Source organism: Dufourea novaeangliae, unplaced genomic scaffold (assembly GCF_001272555.1).
Source record: "Dufourea novaeangliae isolate 0120121106 unplaced genomic scaffold, ASM127255v1 scaffold142, whole genome shotgun sequence".
Taxonomy (NCBI): domain Eukaryota; kingdom Metazoa; phylum Arthropoda; class Insecta; order Hymenoptera; family Halictidae; genus Dufourea; species Dufourea novaeangliae.
In genome coordinates this window covers 115,916-130,565 of record NW_015374026.1, presented here as the reverse complement: position 1 = coordinate 130,565, position 14,650 = coordinate 115,916, and the positions used below count along the sequence as shown (strand labels likewise).

Genomic DNA, 14,650 nt, shown 5'->3' with positions numbered 1-14,650 from the left:
GTCACACAGTACAAGGAACTCTCGAAATGATCGTTTTCGAAACTAGAGCTAGTAGCCCCCCGATAATATTCCCCTAACCTCTTTGACCTTCTCACGGTAGATCGTTGGAAATGGGACCAGTGTCCATTATCAAGTTAAGGATAATTTACAGTTTTCTATTTAGTATAGTGTGCTTTCCGTTTGTGTTTCATTATTTCTCCATATGGGGTCAGTGCAGTACAAAAGTAACTCCCACTGCATTTACGAATCATCCTCTTTGACAAGGAAACATACCGAAGTTGACAATCACCGTTTTCGATGCAACTCTGTGAGGAAGAAGTATACCTACATAGTTCTCATGAAAATACGTGTCCAATATTTTTAAGAGTACTGTACTTTCACAGAATTCACTCGTATTTATATGCGTGTGTGTGCACGCATTATACATATATGTATGTACTGATGGGGGTCCCTTTATATATTTTCAGATACAGTCAAAGCGTGAGCTGTTCTTTAAAGGCGACAACGCTGGAATAATATCGTCGCCGTCTGTGCCATCCGTACCGCCGCCCCAGCCACCGTCACAGGCCCCGTCGTTGGTGAGCAACACGTCGTCGACGACGAGCACGACAACGACGACCCTCGCCTCGCCGAACACAGCGCCGCCGGCCTCGACTGTCTACACCAGCGTCACGTCCGCGGCGGCGGTCGCATCGAAACCGCGGTTACCTCCGTCCACGGTGATCCTGAACCAAAACGATGCATCTGAGGACAGTAACAAACGGGAGTCTAACAACAGGACAAACGACAGCAACAAGGAGGCCGCTGTGCTTCATCACCCCCGACCGACGCCACCCACCAAGCCCAAAGAACTCGACGGCTATGTCGGATTCGCGAACTTGCCGAACCAAGTTTACAGGAAGGCGGTCAAGAAGGGTTTCGACTTTACTCTGATGGTAGTCGGTTAGTGTCCTGTGTCGACGTATCTTTATACGAGTCACACAGTACCATTCCCCGATGTGGGAAATCCGCGACCCATTTCTAACATCTTTGTTTTCTGGCCACTGACGGTTTTCGTTATACGAGCACAATATACGGTCCGTATCCTTTTCGTCGGGAAAATTTATATTTGCACTCTTGTCAATATCTACCTATTCATATTTTTATTTTATTGACAGGGAAGAGTTATAATTCATCTTGTTTACTTTTTTTTTATTGGCACTGATTAATCGAAGTTCTACATTATGACTGACGAGCGGAATTTGAAAAGAATGCGAGTATCAGCAATACCAGGGATTTTATACAGAAGTAAAATGATCGTTTTTTTTGGGGTGGGTAGGTCGACGAATGTACACTATTTACCCGGGGATTCAATTCGTTTTCACTAATGGGACGCGACAAATGCATAGTATGACCTCATACGGACTCCCTTCTTCATTAACGCCGTCCATTGTGTAAACGAACGTACAATGGTCGTTTGTTTTCTTTTTTTCTCTTCTTCCATCATCTGTGCTTCCCGAGATTGAGAGACAAAGAGGTCCGTTTCTCTCTCTGGTTTGGTATTTCAGTTTCGTCGAGGATATATCGCCTTATGAACTTCCATCTGCTTAACACATGCAGTTTCACCCGGCTGGAATTTTAGGGCTGTCCTCAAGTACCAGTGGTTCTCACTTACATTCCCTTCGTTCTTATAATCGAAATACACCGTGATTCGGCGTATGCAGTAGTGATGGGCTCGATATTTCAAATGTCGATACTTTGCAATTCAAATATCGATATTTAATCTGACGATATATTCCAGTACCGATACTTAACCCATAAATATCGAACAAGTCGTAAGGACAATGGATCAATCGTGAGCTTTCTATAAAGTTTACAATTAGTCGATTTCTTTTCTACTCTGTTGCCTGAAAGTCTGCCTTGGTAAATATTAATGCAATTGGCTAATTTAATTGCAAGTATGTCTTCCGATATCGCCACCACTAGTCTGCGAGTCTTTTCAAGTGTGTTTAAAAAGGCCACTGGGGAACAAGCGGAGATCGAATCTTGTCAGTTCCTTGCAAATATTTATTTCTTAGACACCGTTATATTTCGTAATAACGACCGGCAGTGGCGCGAAAGTTATCGCGACAAAGTCCGTCCGAGATGAAAGTTTGAAATGTGAGAATATAGACGGGTCCCGCGTTCTATTATTAGCACCGGTATAAACAGCACACCATTTCTCCGTAAATAGAGCAATTGAAGTGACTTATCCTTTCGGACGGGAGAAGAGAGAGAGAGAGAGAGAGAGAGAGAGAGAGAGAGAGAGAGAGAGAGAGAGAGAGAGAGAAGGCGCGCCACTTTGGCCAGTTCAAGGTACGCGCCGACTGAAAGGTCAGGGTACCGTTTGGTATTTAGAAGCGACCCGAAAACTAAAAGGGAGCGATAAAACCACATGTCCGACCGATATCTTAATTTCTCTGTTTTTCCGTGTGTGTTCTTTAGGGGAGTCAGGACTAGGCAAATCCACTTTGATCAATTCAATGTTCCTCGCCGATATATACAGTGCAGAATACCTTGGACCCAGCCTCAGGGTTAAGAAAACTGTGGCCGTAGAGACTAGCAAAGTGTTGCTGAAGGAGAACGGTGTGAACCTTACTTTAACTGTTGTTGATACACCCGGTTTTGGTGATGCAGTGGACAACAGCAATTGGTAATTTGACTCAAGATACTGTTTATTATCGATAGTGATAGAGAAATTTCAGACTCCATAAGAGATACATTCACATTTCAGTTGGGTGCCAGTGATCGAGTATATTGAATCAAAATACGAGGAGTTCCTGAACGCTGAATCTCGGGTAGTCAGAAGACAGATACCGGACAGTCGGGTGCATTGCTGTCTCTATTTTGTTGCACCCTCGGGCCACGGTTTGAAACCGTTGGACGTCGAGTTCATGCAGCGTCTACACGACAAAGTCAACATCATACCTGTTATCGCAAAAGCCGACACCATGACACCTGATGAATGTGCACACTTCAAGAAACAAGTATGTATCGGATACGGTGTTGCGATGATCGAAAAAAGATTCGAAATTTTCGTCCGCGACCCATTACTGTTTGCTAAGATTGAAATGTATTAAGAGCTGGATAAACTCGAGAATTTTCGTTTTCCGTTCTTTTAGATTCTAAACGAGATAGCGCAACATAAGATAAAAATCTACGAGTTCCCCGAAGTGGAAGAAGAAGAGGAAAGTAAACTGCATAAAGTTCTACGAGATAGAGTTCCGTTTGCGGTTGTGGGTGCAAATACCGTTGTCGAACACGATGGTAGAAAAGTTCGTGGAAGAAAGTATCCATGGGGAGTTGCGGAAGGTGGGGCAATTCAGCAAATTTCAAACCACTTTGAGTATGGTATTTTTTTTTCTTTCAAACTTCGAATCAATTCACGTTCCTTTTCGTTCGACAGTTGAAAATCTTGAACATTGCGATTTCATCGCTCTTCGAAATATGGTGATTCGAACGCATTTACAAGATTTGAAGGATGTAACAAACAACGTACACTACGAGAACTTCCGGTGTCGCACGTTGGCAGGCGTTGGCGTGGATGGAAAACCGACGAAAGTCTCTAATAAGTAAGTGTACATATTTTTGCATCTATTTCAAAATTTATTCGTTAGGAAAGAAAGAAAACAACGCATATGCATTTATCGCAAGTACGTAAATTCAATATGCGCGTTTAGGTAATCAACCAGTACGAAACAAGATACATTATAATAAGTACAATATAATATTGAAGGATCCAGTAATAAGTTGATTATGTCAATTTACGTTTATTTTTTTTTTTTTAAGCGCAAACGATTATAAATGCTTGTAGCGTTTTGGTTTTGTTTTTACTACGAACATTTATGAAAGCTTGTGCATGCAAACTATTAAGGGATAAAGATTACCTTTGTAAGTTAAAAATTTGACAATGTTAGCAATCTTGTTAAGAAGACGTGTTATAGAATAAGCTAAAGAAGAAAGTGCTCCTGAAAATACATTTCCTAATGATACATCCTCTACTTGATTTTTAATGATGATTTCTTATTGGTTAGTTTGTGCCCCCCAGGAGTGATGAACAGTTTCATGACAGTGTGGTAAGTCTTTTAATAAGGCCAGGATATCGTGTAATATAGTTTTGTGTGCACAAGCCTTGTCCAGTTTCCATTTACTGCGTATTAGTACTAGGTGTGTTTAGTTAAGGGGGGTTCACTCCACAAAAAGAAGAATATCTTATATTTATAATCTGTGGAGTGACGGATACACATATTAACCCAGAATAGATAACTGGATTACATTGGTAGTGAGCCCTCTAACGAAACATTTAGTTGCCGTAAGTAGATTGCATTATAAAATATTTTTCGTACCGTTCGTATTTTCATTTCACCAGAATAACATGTTACTAGCTACATTCAGCATTATCAGGTATACCATATGAATCTGCTTGCTTCTAGTACACATTTCGGTTTAGTATCTGTCAATGAATATTCTCGTCCGATGTCTCCCCGAATAATACAGTTTTCATTCTTTGTGACCCCCTTTCGTGTAGATAGATAAAAAAAATGGAAATAACAAATCAAACGATTGGTAAATGACAGAACAGACTTCTAAGCAACATCTACTTCTGTATGTTACAGTTACTTCGAACTTGGATTATTATTTTCGTTTGTTTTGTAGGAACCCACTGGCCCAGTTAGAAGAGGAGAAGAGGGATCATGAACATAAGATGAAGAAGATGGAGGTTGACATGGAGCAAGTATTTGAAATGAAAGTTCGAGAGAAAAGACAGAAACTTAGAGATTTAGAGACAGACGTGAGTATCTGTATAGTTTCCCCATAACGAGTATAATGGCGAGAGCTAAATAGTTTGGCCACTCCCGGAATCTAATGATAAAATAACCTGAACCACGAATTATTGAAGAGTCTCGTACTCGCCGAGTCTAAGCTTATCAACTCTCATTGATAAGCAATCATTTGAGTGTAGAAGTTGCATTAACAAAAAGCTTTTCTCAGTTGCAAAGAAGACACGAGCAAACGAGACGCTCCTTGGAGCAGCAGATCCGCGAACTGGAGGAAAAGAGACGAGCATTCGAGTCTGAGAAGTTAAGCTGGGAGCAACAAACCGGACAGAGTGTCGAAGAATTACGTAGACGCAGCCTGGAGGCTAATTCGAAAGAGTAAGTATCGACTGTAACAGGTCTGCTTCTTTTTTTGTTTAATATTCTTATGATTATCGCGTTATCCATTCCTTTCGACGTAAAAAAAGAAACATTTAAAAACAGAAACAAACTGCTTCTTGTACGAATGGAAAGGTATTTTGTAAAAAAAAAAAAAGAAACCGTAGCTTTATAATTATTGTATTTATAAGGAAATGGACAAACTGCTTGAATAAGTTGTATAGTTACAAAGAGTCAGTTATTCGCAAACATTTCATTAGAAGTATTATGGAATTGCTTAAGTCTTTGCTTCAGAAAATCATTCAGCTAAATGTGTACAGTAAAAGCATTTACAGTTCGGCTTGCGATATGATTAATTGTATCCTATGATAATTCAATGCTACTAATCAACTGATACATTCGAGCGACGACTCGGTATTCCGTAGAAACTGTTCCAGAGCATAGCATATACTCTAATAGCAGGAAATCACTAATAATTATATTAATGAGCATGTTTAGCGTAACCGTCTTTTTGAACTTGATTAAAGGCAATTTAGTGGTTATTGTCAATCAATCATGCCTCATTCTGAGGTAACGAGTTGCAGTCGCTCGAGTCTGTACAAAGAAACGGGATAAACCAACGTGTTTTTGCCTCGGTAACAGAAGAAAAGGAATCGTTAAGATTATATTTCATCCAGCATCATTTTTACGTGTCCTAGATTGTATGTCATGTATGTTCGATATATGTACCACGTTTACGTAAAGCAAAACCACAGAAGTGATATAGGACAGATCTAATATCGTGTGTCACATATACTGATCTCTTGCAAAAAATTCAGGATTCATCACGCCATCTATGTTTAAGAGCGGCGTGATTAGGAACTATAACATATATTCAACATTTTTCACATCTCGACATTGTTGTAACAAATATTTTTTTATTTGTGTAGATGTTGTTGCATTTTTTAAACGCTGAACATTACTTAATGTTGATATCTGTGTAATTTTCTTTAGTTTAAGATCAATATTTATACAAGTCTTATATGCATAGTGAGCTCTGAAATATTTTGACGCAGGACAAAGATATAATTGCATTGTTTCTATTACACATCAAACAACGTGACACAAGAATACATTAAATGCAAGATCTGTCCTTCGCTGGTGGCCAAACTATGAAAAACATAGATATCGTAAACATATTTTTTTTGTCCTTCGAAACGCGTATTTCAAAGGTAGCACTGAATGTATCGTACTGTGTATCACATACATAGGTAGTATATACAGGGTTTTCTCGATTAAAACTGGATGTTTGAAACTTGTGCGCGTAATTATAGTATACATAAAATAATTATCTATGCATATTCTAACACTATGTGCAGTTCTATACACAACCGTGCAACAAAAACATTACATGTTAAATTGTTACCCAATTATCATTGATAAAGGATATAAACGCGTATTTAATTCCTGTTTCTTCTGTATCAATCTGTGATATAGCAACGAATTTTTGTATCATAACTTAATATAAACATAACCCAGTTACGAGCTTTAATAACAAAAAAAAACATGGTTAGGGTGAGCAATCGAGTTTCTATCGAGAAAAAGCAGTATGTATTTAAGAAGGCTTTTACGTACGAATGTTATGTCATGCTTGCGCTTGTTTGTTTGTTGTGTGTATACCATATCGGGGTGTCCCTAATTTAGGACGGGATCAGTGTCTTCCGAGGGATCTGGAGGTGGCGGGGGTACATTGAGGGGTTCCCGAGGGATAGGAAGTCTCCTACGTCGTCACACCAGTTTCAAATCACCTCAAGACAGCCCTACACAGATACAGCTTGTCATACAACATCCCGAGCATCCTTAGTAGATCGTAGAGAGTCTGTCTACATTTACTTACAAACAAACAAAAAAGCTCTACGCCGTTGTGTCCGAGGACTAAAGAAACTTTTTCAAATCCAATATAACGTCGATCTCATTTTTATACAATTCAACGCGTGGCTCCAGTTTAGAACGATCGAACGGCGGATCAACATGCGTGCGCGCGTGTAATTGAAAATTAATTGCACTTATTACAAACGTTTGGCGTATACTTGCTGTTCTTTTTCTTGGTTACCTTTGGATTACCAGTATATATTAGTATAGTCACTATGTTACCGTTTGCCGTAAAAGAAAATGAGTGCCAGATATATTGATATCAGTGTATTTAAGACGTACTCTCATGGTTTATGTTTCTTTTATTTTATGACGTGTAAACGTGCACCCCTAATGGGGGTCGTAAGGGAAATTTTTTAGTTCAGTATTGAACTGGTACATGATATTTAGAGTTATCACCTGTTATACAGAGATGCTTTTCTAATCTATAAAGAACTGAATATAGAAACAACAAATTTTGCATAACACTGACTAATGTTTGATAGTTGACGACGACCTTTATGTATGGACGGAGCAAGGTGATGAATAGATTTTGTGTTTTGCGTATGTGGAGCTAAATTTTAGATTAACGAATAAAGAGTAGAGGAAAAAGTCCATATCGAAAGAAAAAAAAATACAGAATTTTGATAGTATACTTACGTTAGCCCTATAGATATATTTAGAAGGGCATATTTTTGGCACAAAGTTTGATAAACTTTATGTACGAAACGCAGAAGACGTTTATATTCCTATGAATGTCACTGTTTTTATATCGATTGCAAACTATGCGTTACACCCATACAATAACTGTCTTGTTTGAACCTTAAATAACACGCGACACATTGTAGAGAGTACGGAAAGCTATTGTAAACTCTGCGCAAGCTGTCTACTTTTTGTTTTCGTTACACGTACATTCCAGCATTCGCATGTGTTGACATTCCCGTATATCACACGTTATATGTATACCAGTTATGCAGAGACACGGTTTCTCGGATTCTGAAATCAAACGTGAGACAGCTTGATAAAGGGTATGCCATACACACACACATACAAACACGTGACCAATAATCGAATACTCACAAAACGAATATTATACATTGTTAAGTTCATCAATCTTTTTTCGCAAATAAACGTAATGCTTTCCTAAAACATTTACTAACCATTTTCGTCTTCATTTTTAGCCTTTCTGCAATTGTGGCGTGTGAACTTTCTTGGACAGAGGTCAGAGAAACGTTGTGTTCCATCTTGCTTTAACATTTTCCATCGAAACGCAACAACATTTCAACACACAGACACAATGTTTCTTTGAATTTTGTATGTTTCCCAAGAGTTGTGATCAGTGTACGAATACAGAATACCTTGTTCGTTATGTGAAAATATGTCAGTTTGGAAGGTACCATTAGCTTCGCTTTATTAATTCATTTATGCCATTTATATATTATATAAGCCATCTGTTTACAGATAGGCTTAATTGCAGCTCTATCTTGAACGAACGACAAAGTTATTCAAAAGAAAAATTACACGTTTAAAATGTACAAACAGCACATTAACATTGGAATAATAAACGAATGGAACTAGAGACATTGCGCAAAAACAGCATGGGCTTATAATGGTCGTCGCCCATGGAAGCATTACATTTCTCGAAGCATGATTTTGGCACGACTAAATTTTTTATATTGTTATATCCTTTTCACGATTAAGAGTGCACATTACTCATATACTTTTCACTCCATACTTATCGATACCCCTTTGGTAACAGATAAGATTTGTAACGTCATGCATAAGTATATGCAGCCTGAAATTATTTTTCCAAGTTTAACCTATAACAATTCCAAGTGTAGTCCAATGTCAAATTCACATTCAATCTCGACACATTTGCAATCGAAACAGCCAGATTGCAGTGCGCAAGAAAATCCATCAGGTATTCTTTGTTTGAAAAATAAGGTGTGTAACTTATAGAGCAGTAAAAATACTGTAACTTGTGTAATTTGTTAACACTGTAAGTGGACGCTGCCATGTAATCGTTCCTAGGCGTGAAGTATTCGTTTTTACAGACAGTTTCATTTTTTCCAGGGCCGTTGACGGTAAGGATAAGAAGAACAAGAAGAAAGGGCTCTTTTAATTTCGACCGCGGAAAGGCGAAACGTGAGGAGCCGGAGCTTTCCTCGGAGTGTGAATCAACAGCAATTCTTTTTACAGACGGTCATATGAATGGCATGTGATCTCTTTAGAAGATAAGTCGATTGATTTGTTAATTGTTTCTTCTGAAACCATGTGCAGTGTCTGTACATCTGAATCCTCTTCCACTGTGTAGCAGAGAGGAGTACAAAGAACAGTCTCAGTGTTAAAGGTACTAGCTCGCGATCAGAAGACTCATTAACAAATCTGAAATGCAAAGGATGAATATGTGTGTTGCATAAGAAAACACAGTCAATGCGTATACTATGTATATCGCCTCCACATTTGTACCACTTTTCCTCGTTCCCCGAGCATATAACGTTTTATGCTTTCAGGAGTGAGATGATGTGAAAAAAAAGGGTGTGTTTCTTCTGTCGTGTTCGCCTGTGCTTCTTCGCGCTTCCTAACTAACTTACTATTCAGGAAATTACACTAGGCATAATTCGAACTATGATATTGTACAAAATGTAGACATAAAATATATCTCAGAGGATGTACGTTTCTTTAACAGGCGTGATCAAGGATAACCATAATTTGTACCGAGGAAAGAGAACTCTCGATTATTTTCAAAAGTGTTCTCTCGCAGGAAATTCTACACACTTTACTTTTCACACACACACACACGCGCGCGCGCGCGCACACGAACCCTTTGATATTTGTATTTTTGTTATATAAATTGCCACTAATGTATCTATATATAGTGGATAAAAAATGTATTTACATACTCGGATCTCTTATATAATAAAAAGACATCGACCGGAAGAATATATATAATGAGCAAAAGATACACATTGTTAGAATTGAAGATAGAACGAAGTGATAAACATTTTTGTGACATAATCGAAGAATCCATGAAATTATCTTAAAGACATGGGCGTGTATACGTGAACGAATACTATTTTTAACCACTGTACATAATATAAATATCAATGATAGTAAAATTAAGACACGATGATATTAATCGCTCTTAATATTCGCGCGCGCGCGCGCGCGTGTGTGTGTGTGTGTGTGTGTGTGTGTGTGTATCTACGTAGGACAAGAACACCTCACCGAGAAATCTGTTTCTATAAGAGCCGAATACAGAACGTGCGCGATACATCGTCGACCTAAATGTAGCCATGAAAAGTCTCTCTGTGTCTAGGTATAGGATAACAAATTACATTTGATGTTTAAATATCGTTCCCTATCAGTTTAAAGTAATAGGGACGATTAAACGTAACTCTCTTGTCCTAAGGAACAAATTGTACAAAGAATTCTTTCGCCACTGACCGACCGTGAATCTTCCATACTCGGTACATCTTGTGACGCTTATAAAATGAGGATTCATCAAACTCGAACAACATCAAGGAACTTTCGAATACGAGGAGACAAAATGTTGCTCGATCGATTCAGTTATCTTCTAATTTTCATTTATCGTTCATTGAATCAAGGGCACTTTAAGGATAAGTCCGATTCGTGTAAATTTAAGTTGTATTAATAACAACTCACAAGCAAATCATTCACAATTAAAATGAACTTGTATAAATAAATCGTAAGTGTGATTCGAATCGGGATTCGAGATCGTGCACCGCCATATTGTTTCGTTTTATGGTTACGTGAAATAATTTAATTCTCGTATAATAATATCATAGGTTAAACATTTAAGTAACGATTAAATGATATATAATTTTTAGGAAACGTATTGTCTCGAATCCCTTCAAGTATACGTCGGTATTCACAACAAGACTAGGTAAAGCAATGATATGCAACGGATAAGCAAGGTATTATTTTCAGACACGCTGGATTTCTTGGTAGTAAAAATATCGAACCGAACAAAAAAAATGTATTTGCACAAAGAACGCATTATTTGAAAGCGTGTCACAATTGAACACAGAGTACCAATAGAAATTCTGAAGTTTTTTTTTTCGAAAAATCTAAAGTTATTTTGTAAATGGAAGTGTGTATATTGATACCTTTCTTACCCGTTGTGTATAGTTTTCTTCGGTATTTTTATAGCACACATTTTACTGAATTTCATTTCTTTCGTTTCTTATAATTCTCGTCAGACTGTCTGGCGATAAGATCAGTTCGCCCATTTTCGTACTCTATATAAGGCTAATTAAATTACTCGTGTGCCAAGACGAAACGTAGAAGCATTTTCTAACGCTAATACTCGTGATTCTTCGGTTACTGTAACATGTAAGATCAACACGCGGTTTTCTGACAACGCGAACGTAACAAAACACCTCGTCTGAAAATTCGTCGGGAAGAACCACGTGTTACATTCCTATTTTGTACGCGTTCTTTTTAGTTGACTCGTTGGCTGTGTCGATGTTCGCCGTCGCCGGAAAAATCCGCAAGACCGTTTCTTTTTTTTTAAGGACAGACAAACTTTTAGACGGTGATCGAACGAACAAATCGCATTTATCTCTGCACCGATAATGTCAACACATTCGCTACGCATTCCTCGCCAAGGTACATTTACACGTTCAAGTAATTCGTGCCAATTGACTTGTGCATTTACAGTCGTGCATTCATATTTGTGCAAGCAAATCGCAAATAATTACCATTACTTTTCTTATTATTTAATCTGTAATAACTAATTATAATTACAGTTTATTCTTTACATGTATGTAAAATAACTGTGCAAAATAGACTGAACGTGTAATGCACAAGTCAGGGTGTGCAAATTATTCGAACGTGTAAACGGTCCTCAAATAGAATACAACGACTCAGTTCATTTGCGTAAATTCGCATGCACAAGTCAATTTGCGCACATCACATAAATGAGCCTTTAGAGCGTACAATGAGTAACGGCAGTGTACGAACGACAGGATACCGTATTTACATTGCTATGATAAATTGTTCATAACTTGTGTACGTATTGTTTCATTTTTTTTTTTCGTAAATTCGTATACACTTGACGGCCTTGACGCTAATACATGTACAGTCTTCTTCAAAATAATATTCGAAGAATCATTATACATACGTATAGTAAACCTTTGACTGTACTGTCGTTCGAATTATCGTTGCTCGGTGTATGCACGACACTTATTGTAATTTTACAGTTAAAGGGCGAGCCAAGCGTGTAACTTACTGCTTGAGATTACTTAAAAGCTGAATGTGTAGCATAATATTCGAAGCACCTGTTAGGCGCTATTTTCACGATTTATAATAAGAAGGGATTGTATATCGAGGCAAATATTTAATAACTTGGCGGGGTCCGTGAGAAATGGTTACGTAACAAAATTACTGTAGCGAACGTGTTAAGCTCAATCACTGATATTCAAAGCTAGCCAAGCTATAATATATGTCTTCGTCCAGACACGCACACAGCTCAAGACATAATTCTTATTTTACACGTAGAAATACAAATTTTCCACAGGAAAAGTCGTGAATACCCGAAGCTCTTTGATGAAACATCTTGTGGTGGTTAAATCGATACATCTGAAGTACAAAGTTAGGGGAATGACGATAACCAGTAAGTTTTAACCCTTTCACAGTTCAATACAGCCGAACTATCGACGCTTTTGGCTCGAGGTCTCTGTGTTTATCTACATTTTGTTCACCGTGTCCAAATATGTTTTTGAAAGTAATGAAAAAAAGTATTTCCAACGGATATACACCACTATCTATCTACTTTTGGATCAGTGTACTGTACATATGTATAATGATATGTGATTTTTCATGATCTAATTTCAACAGAAAATGGAGAAGTTACACATTAAAGTACATATATCTCTGTCGAATATTTTGTTTCCAATCATAAATAGTGAATTGCGATTTTGTATTCCTCTGTGAAAGGATTGAAAGTTGTTAAATTCTACTTATAACACGTCTGCTATGGATCACACCAATTGCAGCCTGTGACTAGTTTTATCTTTCATTTGTTGCATACCTATTCTGTACAAGTTTCATTGATCATTACCTTGAACTGAAACGGACATTTGTGTGAGGTAAATGAAAAACGGTTTGTGGAGCCGCAGCGAATGTGTTGAAACACAACGAGGAGTGCGTGGGTGTAGAGTACTTAAAAGTCCTGTTTTAGTAAATGGTACTTCAGAGGCTTGTGTTCTAAAGTAGAGGGAATCATGTGCAGGTTCGCCCTTAATATCTTTTCGACGAAACGAAAAAAGGTAACAAAATTTGTCGAATCATTGGAAACGATTTTTATAAGATGCGTCCTATAGTCCCTCAAGCGTATATGCTTAATTCGCAGAATGAAGGCTGTTTTAAAACACACATTTTCGATGTTCTGTCCATCGTCACGTAGCTCTTAAGATTCCGGTAAGATCGACGAAACGGAAGTGTATCGATCATTGTATGTGTACTTTAAATCAGTGACGCTTACGATATCTTATAGTTAATCGTCAGGATTGTATTGAAACGGAACGGCATGTATGATCATCACCGATAAGCACAGTATGTACTCGTGAGTCAAGGGAAACAGAGAGGCGAGAATAGGTAAAACAAAACAAATAACAAAAAAAACCGACTATATTTTGCCGTGCCAGACGAAAACAAAGCTGCCGCAGCTACTTCTAGAACACGTTGTAATAATAATAATAACATTAATAATAATAATAATCATGAGATCACGATTAGTATATTATTATACTTTAGGATTATGTATTCAGTAAATTATATATAAAATCATCACGAGAGTCTTGTACCCGTTTTGAACCCAAGTCACGCTCACTATTTTCTAGAATGGTACATTTGTGTATCGGCATCGGTTCTGTGTAAGTAATGTGAAATTGTTGGAAGAAGGCGAAGCAGAAAAACGTTGACTACTTTCGTTGAGTGCAATCGGTTTCATTCCGTATCTTATCGCTCAACGGTCGTGACAATATATAAATAATTCAAAATTATTTTATCTGTGTCCTTGTTTTCATTTGATAATTACTCGTTTGTAATCTACGATCCTTCAGGTTCAGTTGGAAAATTTGCCGACATGAGAGCCGCACGAGAAACCGTTGAAGATTCAGTTAGTTTGACCTTTCAATTAGAGTCTCAGAATTTTACAATGTGATACATTGTGATTTACAATGTGATACAATGTGAGGATGTAGACGTTGATCGATGTCTTCTTTCGATGGAATAACTGTTTGGAAAAATATTTTTCATTATACAATACACATAGAATACATAATATGCACAGTAAATAAATCACAGTAAATGAATCACAGTACATAAGAAGATAAATATCGAAGCCAATGGTTCTCGAACATCTGTAACACAAGGGATTAGTAACAAGAGAGGGGACACAAGAATATTCACAGTAAATAAATTAATAATATGCACAGTAAATAAATTGATGGTTGTCGAATGCCTGCAACAAACAATGGGTTAGTAACAAGAGAAAGGACGAGTATGAGACGCGCGCCCACCCTCCGCGACGGCTCACGAGAAAGTGAGGAAGCTAACGC

At 37.7% G+C, this 14,650-nt stretch overlaps 1 protein-coding gene across 2 annotated transcripts in view; it reads left to right on the top strand.

Annotated features, from left to right (window-relative positions):
• LOC107189314 (septin-7) overlaps window positions 1-9,286 on the top strand; it is a 39,897-nt gene extending 30,611 nt beyond the window's left edge. Inside the window, exons 3-10 of one of the 2 annotated variants that reach the window (XM_015577811.1) lie at window positions 468-942; window positions 2,464-2,671; window positions 2,753-3,005; window positions 3,141-3,330; window positions 3,425-3,590; window positions 4,675-4,810; window positions 5,011-5,174; window positions 9,138-9,286. In XM_015577811.1, the coding sequence (XP_015433297.1) occupies window positions 468-942; window positions 2,464-2,671; window positions 2,753-3,005; window positions 3,141-3,330; window positions 3,425-3,590; window positions 4,675-4,810; window positions 5,011-5,174; window positions 9,138-9,186 (1,641 nt within the window). In that variant the 3' untranslated portion in view covers window positions 9,187-9,286. Of the gene's footprint in view, window positions 1-467; window positions 943-2,463; window positions 2,672-2,752; window positions 3,006-3,140; window positions 3,331-3,424; window positions 3,591-4,674; window positions 4,811-5,010; window positions 5,175-6,857; window positions 7,096-9,137 lie in introns of those variants that run through there. The other variant, XM_015577810.1, reaches the window with a different exon arrangement.
• Window positions 9,287-14,650: the final 5,364 nt, after the last annotated feature.